Below are 21,631 nucleotides of genomic sequence, written 5' to 3'. Positions count from 1 at the left end.
GAATTAAGCTAAGATCGAGCCATAAGTGCATTTACAACGCGGATGCCCCGTCACGTTACAGGGGAACGGAACTGGGGGGGTGGGGGGATGCATTTCCCCTGGCTTCGTTGTGATTTTAATTTTTTTTATTTATGAATGACACGACAATGAAGTTTTATTAGTGAAAGATGAGACTAGATAGAAACTTATCACAAAGGAGATTAATTTTTAGTATGATAGAACCAAAATGAAAAAATGACTCTTTTTTGTTGTGGACGAAGTGCTTATTGAATTTGTATTTGGAAAGTTTAATTCTACAATATGTTAATTTTTTTTATACGTATGTGTGTTGATGAGAAACTTTTGTCCTAAGTTATGGTCGTATGTAAATTTTGGAATTTATTTTATGATACACATTGGTGCGTTGGTTTCGACAACATCACTGTTATAGCAAACAGTATTATATTTGGTCACTGAAGGGAAAAAAATTGATTTATACCGTAAATGATGGAAAAGAAAGACGATTTCTGAAGAGAGAACTTTCTCATCCATCTATAATAAATTTAATACTAGACAAAAGGGACACAATCTTATATTATTCTGTCATTTTTTCAACCAAGTTTGTAATTAAGCATAATAATATGTTTGGCTGAGTTTATAACTTTCTCAAAACAACTTATAAATTTAAACATTTAGAATATCATAAGTTCTAGGAGAGTGTTTGGGTGAGCTTATAAACTTCTCAAAACAACTTATAGCTATTAATAAACTTAATCATAAGTTCTTTAGAGATGTTTGGACTATAGTTTATAAGGAGTAGTAAATATGACCAAAATATTGATGAGACAGAGCCAGCTCCTTGAAGAAGATATATGTAATGATGGGGCTAATTTGAGAATATAGAGGTCATTATGGATGGACTAAGGATTATTTTAATAAAAAGGAAATAAAGTAAAAGAAAAAAGAGAGGAAATGATACCTGTCTGCACTCTGATTATGATTATTTTTAAACATGCTATGTTGATGGGTGACATTAGTGGTCCCATTTAAAACTTAATTGTCTCTTCATTATTCCACATGGATGATTTACTTAACTTAACTATTGCTATTGATAAAGGCGCCGTAACATCTATTATTCATTTACACCTATTTATCCTATTGATTAATGAATGGTATGAATATTAGGCTCTTTCTAGTTAGACTTCATTAGTATATTTCATCAAAAATATATTCTTCGGTCTAAAACACCGCATGCAGAGCGTCGATTCATAAGTAGTCTCTGTGTATATTTTTATTCGTGTCCCTTCTAATCTTAGATTTTCCTAATTAATTTCGTATGGATCATTTGGGATTGGGAACAAGATTTTATGAATGAAAGTAAATAATTTGGTGAGGTGAATAGAAAACATGGGTCATGGCTCAAAATTTAAGCTGTTTTGTTTTGTCTGTACATTTTTCCGGTTGGTCCGTATGTGGCAAGCGCCAGGATCTGATGATAATTAATGCTCTACAATATGGAAAATTAAAAATTAAATTTAATAGATTAAATGGAAGAGAATAAAGTATAAGAGATAAGAGAGAAATTAAATTTAAATAGATTAAATTGAAGAGAATAAAGTATAAGAGATAAGAGAGAATAATTATGAGAGATGAGAGAAAATAAATTAAGTTAAATGAAATAAAATAAAATAAAATAAAATATGAGAGAAAATAAAAAAGTAGTCTCTTCATTGACGATATTTTTTTTTAGTCTGTCTCATAAGAGTATGTACTTTCTAATTTTGAAAATTCTTTTTTCTCTATTTAAATGAAACTCATTCTCAACTAACAATATTTTACTACTTACTCCCTCCCATGATTAAATGTCCTATATTTGACTGGCATGAGTTTTAAGAAATTGTTTTGACTTTATAAACAAAGTGGGTAGAAAAAGTTAGTGAAATGCGAGACCTACTTTTATATATTGGTTTTATAATAAAACGTGAGGTCCACTTACCAAATATAATAAAAGTGAAATGAGACATTTATTGGCGGACGAACGAAAAAGGAAAAAATGAGACATTTAATGGTGTACATATAGAGTAAATTTTTTTTTACCTATTTCTTACTTTATTTAACAATGGTGCATTAAAACTCGTGTCCAACCAAAAGTGTGAGACATAAGAGAATATGAGAGAAAATAAAATATACTAGTAAGAGATAAGAGAAAACAAAGTATGCGATATAAGAGATAAAAAAAGAATAACTCAATTTACATGGGACAATCTGAAATAAAATATGACTCAATTAAATTCGGACTTAGGGAGATATGACACGGGGTGCGTTAGGGTGACACCAATCTTAAAGTGACAATTTGACAACAACGTAGCATGCAATCTGCGATACATAGGCAAGCAACCGACATATGGTTCCAAGCAATCCGCGAATACGAAATCAGAGTACTATGGTGACTCCATAATTGAAATGACAATCTAGGCAAGCAATCTGTGATACATAGGCAAACAACTCGGCATATGGTTCCAAGCAATCTGCGATACGAAATTATAGCATCCAATAGGGATGCCCTAGCAACAGCCTAACAATAGCCTAGCCAATAACTCCTCCTGCCATATCATGTTGCCCTTCCCACAGCCTAGCCACATGCTAACCAAACAACGACCTAGCCAACGTCCTAGCCCAGCAAATAAATTGACAAATAATCCCTCCGTCCCACTTTAGGAGTCCCGGTTGAGTTCAGCACGGGTTTTAAGAAATGTAAAGGAAAGTTGGTGAAAAAAGATATGGAATGTGGGTCCTACTTTTTTATATTAGTTTTATAGTAAAATGTGAGTGGGAAAATGTTAGTGGAATGTGGGGCCTAACACTATTTATGGAATATTTCAACCGGGACTCCTAAAGTGGGACGGAGGGAGTACGAAATTGGACAAAAAATGCAATGAAGTGCAACGAGCCCTATATATAGAGTTGAAATAATAATAATAATAATAATAATAATAATAATAATAATAATAATAATAATAATAATATCGAGCGTTAGCCGATCGCTCGCCGCACAATAGGCGACAAGCGATCGGCTAACGCCCAATGTCTGCGCCCAACCTCTCGCCCGTCCAGTTAGCCGCGCACAATAGTGGACTAGCGCCATGCCCGAGCCGCTAGCTAGTGGCTAGGGCGAGCGCTAGTCTACTATTGTGGATGTTCTTAGAGATAATCAAGCAATCTGCGATACATATGCAAATAAGTCCGCCATGTGGTAGGCTAAGATTGAATGTGCTCCTAAATCTAAGGGTCCTCATTGATGATATGTTGTTATTTTAAATATGGTTGTCATTTTAATACAATCCGATATGATATTTTTCTCTAATCAATAACTCATGAATTCGTATAATTATGTTATTGTATTTGTAACTGATAAAACATAAAAGTTAATGAAAAAAAAATAGATAGTACTACATTCTTCGATTTAAATGAAAACATAATTTTTCTATGGTATTGAAGCACATATATATTCTCGTAATCCATCTTTTATTTTATTGAGACCTTTAAGTAACAGTTTGGTACTTTTACTTGGAACTAGATTCAAACAAACATTTTTTTAAAAACCGAGAGTGTTCATTGGCAAATCTTAAATGGTGAGATAACTGGCCAAATGATTTAAGGCGACTCCGTATTTAAAGATAGAGGTTGATCTTCTAACCTTTTTCTTAAGAATGGATGAAGGATTAGAAAATATCTACCAGTAGTAGTACCAATATATGACAAAAAAAGAACTTGCCGAATTGTGTCGACAAAAACAATTATTATCGAATCCTTGACAATATTTTTTTTAAATGTAATAATTTGATGATTGACCTTTGTGTTAATCCTAACGTAGCTGTATGATTAGGTTAATTTTATGAGAATAATTAAAAATTATTAGGACTTAGGAATTACGATTATCGTGCGTGAATAGATATAATTATTGTCAGCGGCCCACATGGCTTGGTCCTCATTCACGTGCATGCATGTGCCTCTTCCTTAATTTCGCTATACGTAAATTAATGTGCATTTACTTAAATCACAATAATTGATAAAGCTATGCTCTTTTCTATTACTAATAACATAAAGATAATTATAGTATTACATATAAATAGGACAAAAAATACGTGGGTTTATGAGTATCCAATGTCAATTATTTGTCTTGTATTTATATGGGTTTAATTAAATCTGGAGTAGCTCCACCAGTTTTATGCATGTATACAAATAAATTAGAAGTGATTATAGTATTATTTGTAAATGGACAATAAATACGTAGCAATAGCATGCACAATATTTGCCTACATTAATAAAGTGTTCAGTGTTTTCACTATGCACACGAATATATATTTAATATTTATATATTTGAATTAGTATACAACAAGTTGATGGGTAGAAGATGCAATATCATCCAGCGATTAATGAAAATATTGAATTAATTGTATTATGTCTATACATTAAATAATGAATCGATGTAGAATTTGCCGTTGGTTGTTTTCATCTATATATGAGTTATGACCACACATTTCTATCCAACGTAAAACAGAACAAAACAAAAGGATTGACTTTCTCCTATAAAAACAGAACTCGGGTTTCAATTATTTATAGTGCTTTTTCGATTCTATAAAAGTAGTTTTTTTTTACTATTTTAGTACTCCATGTCCTATATAATCACTTTTATTTTAAATTTTCTTTATCTATTATAAGATGAACTTTATTCTCAATCAATAGTAATTTAATTATTTTTTTTCATCTTTATCGTACTTTACCAATTTTATAGTAAAACTCGTACCATACGCAAAGTCTCTATTTTTATAAAATGGATGAAGTAATATTTCAAAATCCCATCTAACTTTAGTTTAGAAAGCAAACTATTTAACTAGCTCGCTCTATGATGGACCATATTTCTTGAGATATAGCAGAAAATATTAGCATTTTCTTAAAATCTGGTTGTTAATATTTTAGTAGTAATAAAAATAAGCTCGAGTAAGAAAACAAGTTAGTACTCCCTCCGTCCCACTAAATATGCAACATTTGGGAATCGGCACAAGTTTTTATGTAGTGTTGTTTAGTGAGTTAATGGAGAGAGAGTAAAGTAAGAGAGATGAAAAAGTAGAGATAGAGATATTTCCATTTTAGGAAATGTTTCATTTTTAATGGGACAAACTAAAAAGGAAAACGTTTCATTTCTAATGGAACAGAGGGAGTACATTTTACTAGGGATGTTAGAGCATCCGCAGCGGTGGTGTCCGTCCGTCCGTCCGTTCGTGCCGCTGAGCACGAGCTCGTCCGTCCGCTGCTGCAAGCTGTCCGTCCGTGCCAGCGGCACGGCGCTGCTCTTAGCTAAGAGCACGTCCGTGCCGCTGAGCAGCCCTACGTGGCGTATTCTTATTGGCCAACGGCTAAATTCAATTTTTTATTTTTATTTTTTTTTAAAATTCAAAATTTATTTTAAAAAATGTTTTTAAATAAAAAAAAAATTTCCCATTTCCCAAAAAATTATATCTGTTTTCTACCCACTTTTAATTTATTTTTCAATTTTTTTTCCCCAAAATTCACATTTTTATCTATAAATACCCCCACTTCAGCACAAAAAATTCCCATAACACTTTAATTATAGGAATTTTTAATTTGTAGGATTTTAATTATGTATTTTTTTATTTTCTAGAATTTTAATTATGTATTTTTATTTTTTAGGATTTTAATTATGTAATTTTTATTTTTTTAATATATTTTTTATAATTTAAAAATATTTTTAGTAATTGAAATATTTAAATTGAATAATAGAATAGTGTGACCCTTGAGCTTGTCCTTAGCTAAGAGCGCTAAGGACAAGGAGTGAAAGTGGGTCCGGGCCCACCTCCGTGCTCTTAGCTAAGAGCACGAATGGGGATGCTCTTAGTGCAGTTCGAAATCCGTTAGATGGCCTAAATAACTTGCTAAATTTAGAGGGTGAGTGTTGAAAATTTATAGTCCGATAAAATTACAATCTGATTTTTGCCCGCAATTTGAGTAGGGGTGACCGGGTGGATATGACCTATGTGCAACTATCGTCTATTCTTTCATCTAATTTGACATTTCATTAATGATTTTTATAATAGAAACAATAAAATAACTATAAAAAAATTATCCTTCCATTTATATTTAATGGTACTATGGAATTTGATCGAATGCAAACTCTAAATATTCTACAAACTCCAAACTGTGATCTGGACCGTTAGAACAACAGATGATAAAATAATAGCAACGAAAAATGTCAACACAATGTCAACGGCTGATGTTGTGTTGAAATTGTGTTGACATTTTATTAACATTGTGTTGACATCAAAATCTTAAAATTTTCTACTATGTTGACATTGTGTTGATACTCTGCCAAAAAGTTTGGAGTTTATATAATACATGAGTTTGCATTTTATCACCACCCTTGGTACTATTATATGTTAAATTTTTACTTAATATAATAATAAATAATAGATTAAAAAAATCAAACTAATTGAAACTTAATATAATGCTTTAAAATTTCTTGAAATATGCATGTTTTATTTTATTCATATAAATCTTGAATTGGTATTTAATATTGTATTTATACATATATTTCAAAATTATCACAATAAATGTTTTAAATTCTACAAAATATGATTGTCATCATTATAGTATATTGAATTGATCTAATATTAAATTTTATTGGTGACCGCCTGATTAACCAGTAAGGCTGGCCTAGAACTCGAATGTAGAGTAAAAAAATTCTAATCTAAAGAATCACAACTCGATTAATCCGTGAATCAAATAGATTTGACTCAAAACACGCTAGATTGATCAAAATAAGATCCCTACATTTTACATATCAGAGAAAAATACGCATTAATATTTAATAGAGTACAATTAGTACAACAATTGAAAAAGTCCTCCCTATTATTATAAAACTAAAATAAAATAAAATAAAATAAAAGTAAAATACAGAAAACTTGAAAAACCTTCCTAGAATCTATCGCAGTGTGCAGTAAAAGTTTCCCAATAAAATCATTTAAATTAACAATAAAACACAGAGAGAGCATTAACTCTCTTCATGAAAATCAAGTGCACATATTGAACAGTTCACAGACAACGAGAAGAGCGTTACAAAATTTACAAAAACAAGAAAAGCTGAAACCAGAGAGATTTCATTTTTAAAATTCGCCTCTCTTCTTTTCTTATTCCCTTTTAATCATTGCTTGTGAACTGAGCTTCAGTTCTTCTCTTTCTCCCTTTCCTTCCCATTTCTCCATTAAACGACACAATGGGAATAAATTTCACTGGGTTTTATCGTTATTGATTGCCACAATCTTGAAATCCTTTCTTTTTTTACTAATCTATCCCCATTTCTTGTTCCGATCGGATCTGAAAGGGACTTGCGCAACAACATTTTCCGGAGAAAGAAAGGAAAATTTTTAAATAATAAAGCTGCACAAAGCTCATTTACTTTTCTTTCTCAAGGGTGATGAAGGATTGTGATTAGGTAAATTCAAGAACTCCACTCTCTTTTCGTGTTATTTGATTTTTGTTTATGTTTATGAAATTAAAAAAAGGAATCTTGGCCAAATGGGACTCGAGAATTGAATCTGTTAATGATCAGTGTGAATTCTATCTTCTGTTTTGGGAATTCTTGTTTTTTTTCGGTTAATGGGATTCATTTTCTAGACACATTGTTATTTCTGAGGGGATTTCTTGTAGTTTAGTCAAATTTGAGTGGAAAAAGTTATTTCTTGTAGTTTAGTCATATACATTCTGAATGCATCAAGTTTTCGTGAATTAGTATGTTGGGATTTCTTAGTTTAGCTTAAGTCCTACTTGTATACTAGTAGAATTGTAATCTGAAAAGGGAATTTGGTTGGTTGATTTCTGTGGGGATTTGGTGAATAATGTTATATAGTAGTGTAGAAGAGCTGTTGTTGATAGAAATGTATCTGAAAATTGATCTTGGTTGAGTGATTTTTGTGTTCAACTTTTCATGAATTAGCATGTTGAGGTTGTGCTAATTTGGGCTGAATCCATCTTCATTTGGTGGCTGTCTTGCAGTGTCGATGCCTCACGACGCTAGGGGATCCCTTATCCAAGGAGTGGATTCAATAGACATGAGCTGCGCTAGCAAGGTGGAATACAAGTCTTCTTCTGCACCTCCATCAAGCCGCCCGCCCCACCATCCTTCTACGAAGCACTACAGGCACGGTGGAGGCTCATCCGGATCTCATGCAGTTCCCAAGGACTCAGTGCCTAAGGATCATATAATGAAGACAATCTATGCCCCGTCTGGCTCTATGGTCGTCTCAAAACGCTCCTACAAAACTGCTCATCTAGTCATGCGAAAAGACGGGGATATTGGTGGAATGGACGAAGGAACAGAGAAAGAGAAGGGGGAACCGGGTAGTGCAGGGAAACAGCCAGTAAGCAATGGTAAGATCGAGCAACGGGCTGAAGATGACAAGATTTCTGATTCTAATGGAGAGGAGCCGGTTAAGGTTGACTCATTGCCTGCTAAAGAGCCTAAAGTAGGAAGTGGGTTTTGTCCGAGCCCTCAAGGCAGTTTCTACTCCACGACGCAGTATGCAGAAGCTAAAGAGAGCTTCACTAACACTGAAGTGAGTGAGTGTGGGAAGTCTGAGAGTGGTGAAGTCAGCAACTCAGGTGACTTTGTTGTTGAGAGTAGGAAGACTAGCATATATAGAGGGAGCACAGGCAGTGATGTCAGTGACGAGAGCAGCTCCAGTAGCTTCAGCAGCACTATGTACAAGCCGCACAAAGCTAATGACACAAGGTGGGAAGCGATTCTAGCTGTCAGGTCTTGTAACAGTGGGGCGTTGGAGTTGAAGAATTTCAGGATTTTCAAGAGATTGGGATGTGGGGATATCGGCAGTGTCCATCTCGCTGAGCTGATAGGGACGAGGACTTTGTTCGCCATGAAAGTGATGGACAAGGAAGCCCTAGCTAGCCGGAAAAAGATCCTCAGAGCTCAGACGGAGAGAGAGATTCTTCAGTCTCTCGATCACCCCTTTCTTCCCACTTTGTACACTCACTTTGAGACGGAGAAGTTCTCGTTCCTGGTGATGGAGTTCTGCCCCGGGGGAGATTTGCACGCGCTTAGACAGAAGCAGCCCGGGAAGTTCTTCCCCGAGCACGCTGCAAGGTAGAATTCAATGAATTCCCAATTTCACTTAGTTTTCTTGCTGAATCAAATCTGTCAGGAGGAAAGTATTGATAAACATACCTTTTTGAACCTAGATTGATCTAATAGAACACTTTGTTCATGCTATGCATCCTAGTTTTTTTAGAAGATTTTAAGAGTTTATTTGTGAATTTCTTGAAATCTCAATTGGTTTCTTGAAATTTCTTCAATGGAGTCTTTCTGCATCATTTTACTTCATTTTATGCTCAACTTTTGCAGGTTTTATTTGGCTGAAGTTCTCCTTGCTCTCGAATACCTGCACATGCTTGGGATCATCTACAGAGATCTCAAACCCGAGAACGTGCTCGTGAGAGACGACGGCCACATAATGCTCTCCGATTTCGACCTCTCCTTGAGGTGTGCAGTGAGCCCAACGCTGGTCAAGTCCTCGAACACCAATGCAGAGTCCAAGAACTCGGGCTACTGCGTCCAGCCCACCTGCATGGAGCCCTCGTGCGCGATCCAGCCTGCCTGCATCCAACCTACATGTTTTGGGCCGCGTTTTGGCAAATCTAAGAAAGACAAGAAGTCTAAACCCAAACAAGAGGTATTCAACCAGGTAACCCCCCTCCCAGAGCTGATAGCCGAGCCCACAAGTGCTCGCTCCATGTCATTTGTGGGCACACACGAGTATCTAGCACCGGAGATCATCAAGGGAGAAGGCCACGGCAGTGCAGTGGATTGGTGGACCTTCGGGATCTTCCTCTACGAGCTCTTGTTTGGGCGGACGCCCTTCAAAGGGGCAGGGAACCGGGCCACGTTGTTCAATGTCGTGGGGCAGCCACTGAGGTTCCCGGATTCGCCCACAGTCAGCTTTGCTGCGAGGGATCTCATCCGTGGCCTGCTCGTGAAGGAGCCACAGCATCGCCTCGCTTATAGGAGGGGAGCAACCGAGATCAAGCAGCATCCCTTCTTCCAGAGTGTGAATTGGGCTCTAATTCGTTGCGCTAGCCCGCCTGATGTGCCACCCCCATTCGTGATGAGCGAGGTGGCTGCGGTTCCAGCTCCAGCACCTTCGCCCTCGCCGGCCGAGGCGGCTGGGAAGGGGCAAGGTGTGGATGTGAAGCCTTCGGGTAATTACTATGAGATAGATTTTTTTTAGCTGAAATCTTGTTTTTCTTTTCTTTACTTTTATGCATTGAGATGATTTCTGCTATCATCTTTGTACTCAAATTTTAATTTTAGGGATATTGTTTCATTGCAAGGAAGAATATATAAAGGCTGTTGTTCCTTCAAATTTAACTGGTGTCAAAATTTTGTTTTTACTTTTGAAAGACTTGGAAAATGTAGGAGAGTTCGAGGTTTATTTGTTCAAGATTTAGTAATCTCTTATTAATTGTTTCTTGTAGTGGAAAATCAGAATATCATTTGCAATTATCACGTGTGACTCACATTTTCCTTTTTACTGTAACTAAAGAAAAAAAACGAATTTCGGACTTTTGAAGAATTTTGCTATATTAGATTTCAAATCAGTATAACGTGTTCAGAAAGAAATTTATTTGTGCAAAGTAATCATGTTTATTTGTCATTGGCTTATTCGTGTAAACTCTACGCCACGGAATCTATTTGATTGAAATTTACTAATGTACATAACTTAATTTTGATTGCGAAAAATTTCAAACGTAAAGTCTGTTGAATATGACAGCATTTTAAATCGTTAGTGGTATATATCTACAAATACATATTAACATTCTTAATTACAATAAAAATATCTTTAGTCATTTTTTATGGTGCTATTTATGTACACAAGATGGAACTCTAATACGGAGTACTTAAAGGTTAAAACACCTTACATGACCTAAATTTAAATAAGCAAATACCACTACTTAATTTGCGAAAAGTTAAAACACATTACATGACCTAAATTTAGTGTATAATAACTTATCTAATCCTTGATGTCCCAACCTTATCATGTTGCTTTGTATCCATCCATAAGCAGCAATAGCAATGTGTTCTCGGGTGCGGCTCGTGCCACCGACACTCAGCTACAGGAGTTGCCCCTACGCACAAGACCATCGCCTTGTAACGTGTTGGTTTCTGGATTTACAAGATATAAATCGGGCGTAATACAACCCAAAAGAAGGAATACAAATGGAAAACTGAAACGAAATTACAACTGGAAAATCGAAACAAATAAACCGTGAAAAGTTGTTAGCCGAGTCGAGGAGTCCTCTTTCCGCAAGACGAGATACCGCCCGGTAGTGCTCTTCGGATTGACGTTTCGTCTCTAAAGATAAAACGGTCTCTGATGAAGCAGCAACGCTATCAGCAGAGCTCCGGCGAACTGGATTGAGGAGAGGACAGAGCATCGACAAAAAGACAATGCAGAGAGGGAGTGAGCTTATGCTGTGAATGCTTTGTGAATTGGTATGGAATGCATGAGATGGCTAGCCTATTTATAGGCTCAGTCCACTGCAGGGGTCAACAACAATGATGGATGTCATTATATTGAGTCTGTAACCACCGAGCGTTACAAGACGTTACAGAGCTCAGAGCTGGAGAGGATGAATCTAGCACGTGTCAGCCACGTTGGCTTTACCGCGTCATACTGACGAGGTGTCATCCCGCTTGGCTCGCTGACGTGGAAACGATGGTGGTCTAAAATGAACTAGACCAGCCTAGGGTCGAACCTAACCACCGAGCCACACGACTAGGCCCAAAGAACACCCAAAGACCAATTGCCAAGATCCAAGGGCACGGGCTCGAGGCTCGCGGCGGGGCGGTGCGCGTGTGGGCTCTTACAGTCAATCTTAGTCCACTACAATTATTAAATGTAATAATCCTTCTTATTATATATACTTGATTAATAAGGTTGTAACTTCCAATGTGGGATAATTAACTCTCTTAATTAATCTCATAGCTTTTCTCATAGCTCATTTAAGTAGTTTGCAATTTTGCACAACTTTAATCCATTATTTCTCACTCATCGGGAATCGGATTTGAGAAAATGAATATACCACGGTCATCTACTCCGAACGTAGATCGACCTTATATCATTTAATTTCACAAAATTAGATATCTCGTTGAAATTATAATTGGTCAAAGTCCATTGACCGGACATAGATTCCAACGTAATGCTCCTTGCTACTTATACAAATCAGAACACGGATACTGAACATATATTCTTTGTAGGGGTAGAGTCAGAAGTTAAATTTAATTGGAGTAAAAATTGGTTTAGTTGAAAATAAATGTGGGGTAGAATTGAGAAGGTATATTTAATTTTTTTATCAAAAAGTTGTATAAATTTGAAGAAAATTTAGTATAGATGCAATGAGCCATGAAGGTTGTGGCTCCCCACCTTGGTTCCTTGCACGGCCGGCCCGGTGAACTCCTCCACAGCCACCACCAATATTCCGATTGCGCCTTCAGTCTCACAATCAATCAGAGTAATTTGATGATTATAATAAAGTAATCAGATGATCTCATAATGAATTATTTCAAGGAATTATATCTAAATACACATATTCTCATTTAATCAAACTTGTACTATATATTTAAAATTCTACCTGAAGTGGTAAATTATTGATATTAGCACTACCAGTACTTAGTAGTAGTACTATATAGGTTGCTTAAACTATATAATTATATAAACATTTTAAGCGTTTTCAATAGTAAAGTTGGATGTAATTAAATGGAAAAGTCAAAAGCAATTTAAGATTCTTATAGGATTATTTGGAATCCTGCATGTAGACGCAATTTATTTTTTAAAACAATATTTCCTCCGTCCCACTTTAACTGAATCATTTTTCTTCCGTTCCACTTTAACTGAATCATTTTGCTTTTTGGGATGTCTCTATCTAAATGCTAATGCATTTCTACAAATTGAAATATCATTATCACTATTTTTTTCTTCTCTCTTACTTTATTCTTTTCATTCAACTCACAAAATAACGTTACATAAAATTTCGTGCCGAAATAGAAATGCTCCACTTAAAATAGGACAGAGAGTATATATTTTATGCGAGATATTTATTTTTAATAATACTAGCTCTCTAGAGTCTAGAGCAAGTAAATTTGAACACGTAGCGATATAGTAATATGATTCTTGACTCTTAGTGTTCGAATCGTGCATGTACATATTAAAGTACTGGGGAGAGTGTTATATTGCTAACTCAATGCTTAATTGCTAACTATAATTTAATAATAGTCATTAAATATTCAAATTAAAGGCCTAGATCATTAACCACAAAATGTCAATACGATCAACAAAAAACGTCAATAAGGCTATAGGATTAATTCCAATAAAAATCAATAGGGGTATTAATGTCAAGTTAGTTATAACTAACTTTTAAAAAGAAATCCCAAAACTTTAAATTCATATAACATATATCAAATTAAATATAATTTTATAAGGATTCCAACGATATACTACATGCATATGTTCCGACGTCAAAATTTGAAAAAAAAAATCTAGAATTTTCGTATTTTTCGTACACAGGCTAATGTCAATACAGCTAAGATAATATGTCAATATAAAGCATATACAATGTCAATCCTAAATTTGTGTTGACATTCTCAAAGCATTGTGTTGATATTTTCGAAACACTATATTGACATTTTCATCTAAAACCCTAATTTGGCATTTTTTTAATTTCTTTTCGATTTAATTAATAAAAACGAAAATTACACATGGCTACCACACGTTTTTTAAAATCATATAACCTTAAATTAGTTGTAGTTAGAAATTAAATGATGAGTTAGCAATTGATCACTCACCTTAAATTAGTTGCGTAAATCCCACGTACATATAATCCACAAATCTTATGCTCTATTTAGGTATCTCGTTTATAAGATGAAGATGAAAGCATTATTATCCAATGAATGTAACTTTAATTATTCAAATTATCATAAGATGCGTAATTATCCAATGAATGGAGTATGAGTTATGGACTCTAAAATTGTGCCTCGACATACTATAATCGCTTCATAAACCGAATCAAATCGGTGAATAAAAATGAGTATATGAATTTGAGGAAAATCTGCGACTCCAGGAATATTTCTATATATTGGGCATTGCATTGTAGTCTCAGCAGTAATTTTCAAATAAGAGAACTTTTTTCTTCAAATAAACTGGAATGAATTGTCTGGGATGGAGGGGGTAAGAAAGTAATTCAATTTATGGGTTTCGTATTCCTAGATGTACTTAAGTATTCTTTTCCTAATTTTAAAAAACATCTTATGATAGTTAATTAATATTATTCTATTATTTTATTAAAATGAAAAAATAATAATTTATTCTTCTTTATATTATTGTATTCTAAGTTATAACTAACTAAGCAATTTCTAATAGTATAATTTTAAAAGCATGAATTATATTTATGTTGTAATCTTATAATATTATTTCTCAATTAATAATTTAATAAAATTAATATATATATATATATTCAAAATTTTAATAATGTTTATTGTTATTATTAAATATATGTAATAATTAATTATGTTTTATATTTTTATAATATAGATTAATTGAGGCCTAAGTGCATTTTATGACAATTCTAGAAACATATACTTTATCAATATGAATTACTATGAATTTCTTTTGATGCATGATCATTTCAAAATATATTTATGAACTTAAATGAATAGATAATAAAATAAAATATATATGTAAAAAGTGAATAAAATAAAAGAGTAAATAAATAATTTTTTGCTAAAAATAAAAATTGTCAATTATAGTAATTTTAAAATACCAAAAAAATGAACATTAAAGTTAAAAAGCTTAAATCATTTTGGGACAATATTAACAATATATTAAAACCTCAGTTCATAAATATTGATTATAGACAAATATCTGTTGATATAAAAGATGAGGAGTGATCAAGATCTAACTAATTTTAAGTATATAACTAGAGAACAATTCTCAGCCACACAAATAAAGACAACAAATATTATTTTAATGATGTAAAATATGCCAAGGGTATTTTTGGAATCACATTATGAAATTCATATGAGGCGTGTGTTCCATATCATATTCATTCCATTCCAAATCAGATCTGGAACCAAAATCTCATGATCGATTTCCTTCCAAATTAGATTCATTCAAATTCTGTTTTTCCATTCAATTCATCCAACGTGATTCTTATCCAATTCACATTATTCGTTCTTCAATTCATCTCGACGCGAATTTTGTCCAATTCATTGCGATACCTCTCCAATTCATTGCAGTTCATCGTGATTCCATTCTTCTCCAATTCATCAATCACGCAAAAGAGAAATCAATGGATTCAATTCTGATGCGGGGACGAAGATTATTTCGATTCATCATCGTCGGGAGAGGAAGCTAAGACTTCTAAAGGTAATTATCATACTTTGGAGTGAAGTATTTATCGCTTCCAGTAAGTATATGATGCATGTCTTATAGTGTTTTGTGTTTTCATTCCAGTGAAGTATATTGAGGATAGTGAAGTATTTTACATTTACAGTGAATCAAATTACAGTTATAGTGAAGTATATGATGCATGTCTTATAGTGTTTTGTGTTTTTCACTCCAGTGAAATATAGTGATGATATAGTGAACTATATCGTGCTTACAGTGAAGTATTTCACCTTTACAGTGAATCAAATTATGGTTATAGTGAAGTATATGATGCATGCCTTACAGTGTTTTGTTTTTACATTACAGTGAAGTATATTGAGGATATAGTGAACTATATTGAGCATATAGTGATATATATGTAACGAACAGTGAAGTATAAATTGTTTTTTAATTCAACAATGATTTATTGCTAACAGTGATGTGAATATTTCATGTAGTGAAGTATATGTAACTAATAGTGAAATATAACGTTGTTTTGTTTATACAACAATGATTTACGTGCCAAAATGTCCCAAAGATTTGAAGCCAAGAATTGGACAGAGTTTATCACTCTTGATCGTGCATTGGACTTCTATAACAATCACGCTCGACATGTTGGGTTTGATACCCGTAAAAAGGGATAAAAAAAGGTAAAAAAGAAGACAAAAACAGATGCATTGAGGTTATCAATGAAACCAGGTCGAAAATGTGGAAACTGCCAAGAGATTGGACATCATGATTTGAAGAACTGCAGAAAGGTGAAAGAGAAGACAAAACAGAGGCGCTGAGAATTTGGCCAGAAATAGTTCACTTTGTAGCAGCATATTTAGTGCATTAATGACTCGTTTTTAGTTCACTTTTGAGTGATTTTTATCTTGTTGCGAACTTGTTTATTGTGTTCTACTCAAGTGCGAATAAGTTCACTTTTACATGTGTTTATTTCACTGCTTACAAATCTTTAGTTCACTTATTAGATATTTTGGTTCACTTTACAGTGAAGTTGAAATACTATATGGTCTTTTATACTAATGTTTGATAATTCAGTGAAGAATATTAGTCATAATGAACTATTTTTTTCATTTTAGTGAAGTATATTGAACATATAGTGAAGTATATTGTGCATATAGTGAACTATTATATGCTTATAGTGAAGTATAATAACTTTACAGTGAATTACAGTGAAGTAAATATGTTCTATAGTGAAGCAAATATGCTCTGCAGTGAAGTAAATAGTCTAACATAATATTGAATTTAATTGAAACGGATGAGCTTTATATTGAACTAAATGGCACATATTATGAACCATATCAGTTTAATACAAATGATCATGAATGCTTGAAGTTTGCAATCATTTTTCCACATCTATCTCCATGTTGTTGCTGCATTCTTGATAATGTTTTGATGTTGTCGCCAAGTTATTCAATGACTAATGGTTTGTTTCAGACAACATTAATGCGCTGCAGTTCCTTGCTCTTAGTCTTTGGAGTATTCCCCTGCTGCTTCAATACATTTCCAATTTTGTTCCCGCTCACCGTAGTAACAATCATCATATACTTCACTCCAAGGTCTATAACTTCACTGAAATCAGAAAACACATAACACTATAAGACATACATCGTATACTTCACTCAAAGCATAAACTGAATCACTGCAAAGGTAAAACACTTCACTCTTAACATTTATTAGTTCACTTTAAGCTCTCTATACACTCTAACTATGGAATACTTCACTCTATGCACGTTTTACTTCACTGAGATGAAAAAACAGTGGGGATCACAAACACTTCACTCTGAGCATGAAATACTTCACTCTATGCACGTTTTACTTCACTAAGATGAAAAAAATAATGCACTGTAAGCAAGTATCACAAACACTTTACTCTAAGCATGAAATACTTCACTCTATGCACATTTTACTTCACTGAGATGAAAAAATAGTGCACTATAAGCAAGGATCATAAACACTTCACTCTAAGCATGAAATACTTCACTCTAAGCATGTTTTACTTCACTGAAATGGAAAAACAAAACACTTTAAGCATGGATGACAAACACTTCACTCTAACACTTTAATACTTCACTCTAAGCATGTTTTACTTCACTGAAATGAAAAAATAAAACACTTTAAGCATGGATGACAAACACTTCACTCTAACACTAGAATACTTCATTCTAAGCTTGTTTTACTTCACTGAAATGGAAAAACAAAGCACTTTAAGCATGGATGACAAACACTTCACTCTAATACTGGAATAATTCACTTTAATCATGTTTTACTTCATTGAAATGGAAAAAACAAAGCACTATAAGCATGGATGACAAACACTTCACTCTAACACTAGAATACTTCACTCTAAGCTTGTTTTACTTCACTGAAATGGAAAAATAAAACACTATAAGCATGGATGACAAACACTTCACTCTAACACAAGAATACTTCACTCTAAGCATGGTTTACTTCACTCCAATAAAAAAACAGAGCACAATAAGCGTAGATCACAAACACTTCACTCTAATCATGGAATACTTCACTCTAATCATGGAATACTTCACTAAATGAAAAACAGAGCAGGTAGGAGTTACTCACGATTGGAGTCTTTGGTTGCACTTTTTTTCTATCGATCAAAACCTACATAAAAAAAGAGAAGTAGTTAACTGTAGTAATTAACTGTAAGCAGATGTTCTTATGTTCAATTTGGATTGCATAATAAACTATTGCAGATCTCACTTATTAAAAACTTCCGATGTTTGAATTTGCAGAATTGTTAAAACTAATTAACTGTTGATTTTAACACTAATTAAATGTTCAAATCTAAATCCGTTGAAGAAATGTTAATAAAAAATGAGTTTGACGACGAAATGAGATAAATCGAAATGAGAAATCTAAATCAGTTGAACAAACCTGTAGAACAACTTACATAAATTTGAAAAATCTTTCTGAGTTGAATCCATTGTTCGACGACGGATGGAGGCGAATGAATGTTGACAACGACGGGAAGACGAGGGCGATTGCAGCGACAGGAAGGCGGCAACGACGAAATTTCGAGAATAGGAGAAGGAGAAGACGGGAAGAGGAGTGATGGCAGAGAGATTGAATTCCGTAAATGAGAAATTAATTCAAATGTTAACCCTAATTTTATTTGTGATATGTCCATTATATCCCCGCCTTGTTATAGTGAAGTAAATCTGTGGTAAAGTGAACTGATTTCTCCTTCAAACTCGAAAATCACATGTTTTAATACTAGCCCTTGATTTTCTTGATCTTGTGGCTGTGATTTATTCTTTAGTTATGTACTTAATGGGCACTTGCCATATATCACTACTCTATAAAAGATAATCACGAATATCTAAAAAGGATAGATAAACATGTTTAAATTTGATTACATCCCCAAAAGTTGACACTTGACAGCAATAGTGATTGTCGTAATCTCATTGGGCCAAGTGTTGAAATCTGGTGACGTGGCGTAGAGCCCCAAATTCACTGGAAAATTCACAATCCCATTCGCTAACCGATTGAATATTATACTACTAAAAGTAGTTATCATAGTATTATGTGAATGAATCATTACAAAATCAGATAATTATTCCAAATATTTAATGCAAACTCATCGTTTATGCTCTATTATTGCGTGATTATTCATCAAACTCGAAACCGATTTTATATTTTTTTTAATTTTTGTTTATTTTTAATTATTACTGTCGTGATCTATTTACGACAAATGTGTGATTGCGATTCACTATCATTTTCTTTTCCTTTTTAGTTTATTTGGTTGATCGTTCACGAAATTTGGCGTTTCCGATTGAGATTCTGCACAATAATTTCATTTGCAGGTGTGATTCTGTAGGCTCCGCATTTTCACTCTCTATATTTTATTTAGAATTTGGGGTTTGATTTTGTCGATTTCTGGTTTTCCTTTTCTCTGTGCGCAGCTGGAATGGATGAAGGGAAAGTTCACCCAATTGCGAGTGATTCAGGGGAGAAATTGGGGGCAATTGCGATGCCGGCTAATGTAATTCGCGACGCAGATGGATCGTCTAGGGTTATATTATCGGAGCCCACCGGTTGTACGGCTGAGGTTTGTATTTTCTTTTTAAATGCTGAATATCTTCTATCTCATGTAGATTTATTCATCTTTCTCTACATGAATGCAACTGTTAGTTTATATTTTGGAGTAGGAATTACCCTGTGTGCATGCTCATGTTCGATTCCCCTCCCCCCTTTCTGCTTGTTATTGCTTTTTGTATGTCATGTGTATGTGTGGGATAAATTAAGTTTTGCCTACTTAAGAGTAGAGAATAATTGATAAATGTTTAATTGTGAAATTTTGTATGTTGCTGCCTAGGTGCTTTTGCACGGCGGGCAGATTGTATCTTGGAAGAATGAAAGAAGAGAAGAGTTGCTATTTATGACCAACAAGGTGAAGTTTTCATAGAATTGTATACATCTCTTTGAATGGATGATTGAGTATTATGGTAGTAGTTGATAAGGTTACTGTTTTTCGGGTTTGGCAGGCTCTTTGGAAGGCTGGTAAAGTCATCAAGGGCGGGATATCCATTTGCTTCCCGCAGGTGAGTCTCTAATTTAACTTTAAAATATCTAAGCTTCTACCGATTCTTATTGAATTCTATGTGCATACCAGTGTACAAATTTTGGGTCATCGGAGCAACCTGGATTTGTGAGGAATAGACTGTGGTCGGTAGATAACTCTCCTTCGCCTTTGCCCCCTGCCAATAGCTGCTCAACGGTGGATCTTCTGTTTAAATCCACAGATGATGATATGAAGACTTGGCCGCATAGGTTAGTAGTCATTAGAATGGCCATCATCACAATAACTGTAGTATTTAAGACATTCTTATGATATTTCGGTTTTGATTTTAGATTTGAGTTGCGTCTACGAATTTCTGTGACTGCTGGCAAGCTCACCGTGATCCCACGTGTGCGGAACATTGATAGCAAGCCATTCTCTTTCGCATTTGCTTTATGCAGTTATTTGTCAGTCTCTGATATCAGGTTCTTAGCATCACTTGCATATTTTCTTCTCATTTGCATCATGCTTTGGTATTTGCTAAATTCATTTTTATTGAGTGTATTACACATTTAGATAATAGTTTGATAATCATGGATAAGGAACTCTGCTATGCACTTTAGAAATAGATTGCTTGATGCCGTTTGATTTGCAGTGAGGTGCGTGTTGAGGGCTTGGAGACGCTGGACTACTTTGATAATTTGTTACAGAGGGAAAGGTTTACTGAGCAGGCTGATGCAATTACTTTTGATGGTGAGGTAGGTAAAGCTTTTCTTTCTGTTTATACATTAGTGTAGTTGTTTATCATCTCTTTTGTGGGTTCATAGGTTGAGCGGGTGTATTTAAGCACCCCGCCAAAGATAGCAGTAATAGACCATGAGAAGAAGAGAACCTATGTACTTCGCAAAGACGGGATGCCTGATGCAGGTTCCTTGTTTTGTTGTTAAAATGCTCTTCGTCTTTGTGTTCATCTTTTCTAAAAGGAGTAATCTCATTGTGCAGTTTTATGGAATCCCTGGGACAAGAAAGCAAAGGCTATGCCAGATTTTGGTGATGAGGATTACAGGATATCGTTATGTATCGATTCTGCTTCAATTGAGACCCCGATAGTCTTGAAACCCTGTGAAGAGTGGAAGGGCCGTCAAGAGCTGACAGCCGTCTCTTCAAGTTATTGCAGCGGACAGTTGGATCCTCGAAAAGTACTTCAGGGGTACCAGTATTGAATTCGTAGTGCATATATATTGGGATCACTCATCATCATTTTCTGTTGTGCATACATGAGCCGCTTCTTTTCTTTGTGGAAGTACTAATCCAGCTTCATGTTGTTTGATGAGCTTTATAGTATCTTCGTTTATATGAGGTTCAACATTTTACCTTGATATAGGAGAATTACTTTTACATTAGATTCTTTGATGATGGTCTCAATTATGGAACCTGGTTTTAGCTTTTAATATCATCTGATGCTTCTCCCATAATCCTATAATTGATTGAAGAAGCTGGTTTGAATCATCAGTTTTACATCATATATTTACACTGTTACACTGTTGAGAAGTGAGGATGAATCATACATTTTTGCGAGGTCTTCATCCTTCTTTCCGCCAGCTTCTTGAGGAAGCAG

At 34.3% G+C, this 21,631-nt stretch overlaps 2 protein-coding genes across 2 annotated transcripts; both read left to right on the top strand.

Moving 5' to 3' along the window:
- Nucleotides 1-7,070: 7,070 nt before the first annotated feature.
- Nucleotides 7,071-10,430, top strand: LOC125196215 (protein kinase PVPK-1-like). Its single transcript, XM_048094637.2, has 3 exons — nt 7,071-7,489; nt 8,050-9,154; nt 9,413-10,430. The coding sequence occupies exons 2-3, from the start codon at nt 8,055-8,057 to the stop codon at nt 10,293-10,295; spliced, it is 1,983 nt and encodes a 660-aa protein (XP_047950594.2). The 5' UTR covers nt 7,071-7,489; nt 8,050-8,054; the 3' UTR covers nt 10,296-10,430.
- Nucleotides 10,431-19,075: 8,645 nt separating this feature from the next.
- LOC148927494 (putative glucose-6-phosphate 1-epimerase) lies at nt 19,076-21,421 on the top strand. The gene is made up of 9 exons (XM_089069760.1): nt 19,076-19,318; nt 19,418-19,563; nt 19,831-19,905; nt 20,000-20,056; nt 20,128-20,285; nt 20,367-20,498; nt 20,669-20,771; nt 20,841-20,940; nt 21,016-21,421. Exons 2-9 carry the CDS (start codon nt 19,423-19,425, stop codon nt 21,234-21,236), a joined length of 987 nt encoding a protein of 328 aa, XP_088925886.1. The 5' UTR covers nt 19,076-19,318; nt 19,418-19,422; the 3' UTR covers nt 21,237-21,421.
- Nucleotides 21,422-21,631: the final 210 nt, after the last annotated feature.

The sequence above is a fragment of the Salvia hispanica genome, chromosome 4, assembly GCF_029641045.1.
Source record: "Salvia hispanica isolate PSC_SH4W2 chromosome 4, Shi_PSC_v1, whole genome shotgun sequence".
In the NCBI taxonomy this organism is placed as follows: domain Eukaryota; kingdom Viridiplantae; phylum Streptophyta; class Magnoliopsida; order Lamiales; family Lamiaceae; genus Salvia; species Salvia hispanica.
This window is presented reverse-complemented; position numbering and strand designations above follow the sequence as displayed.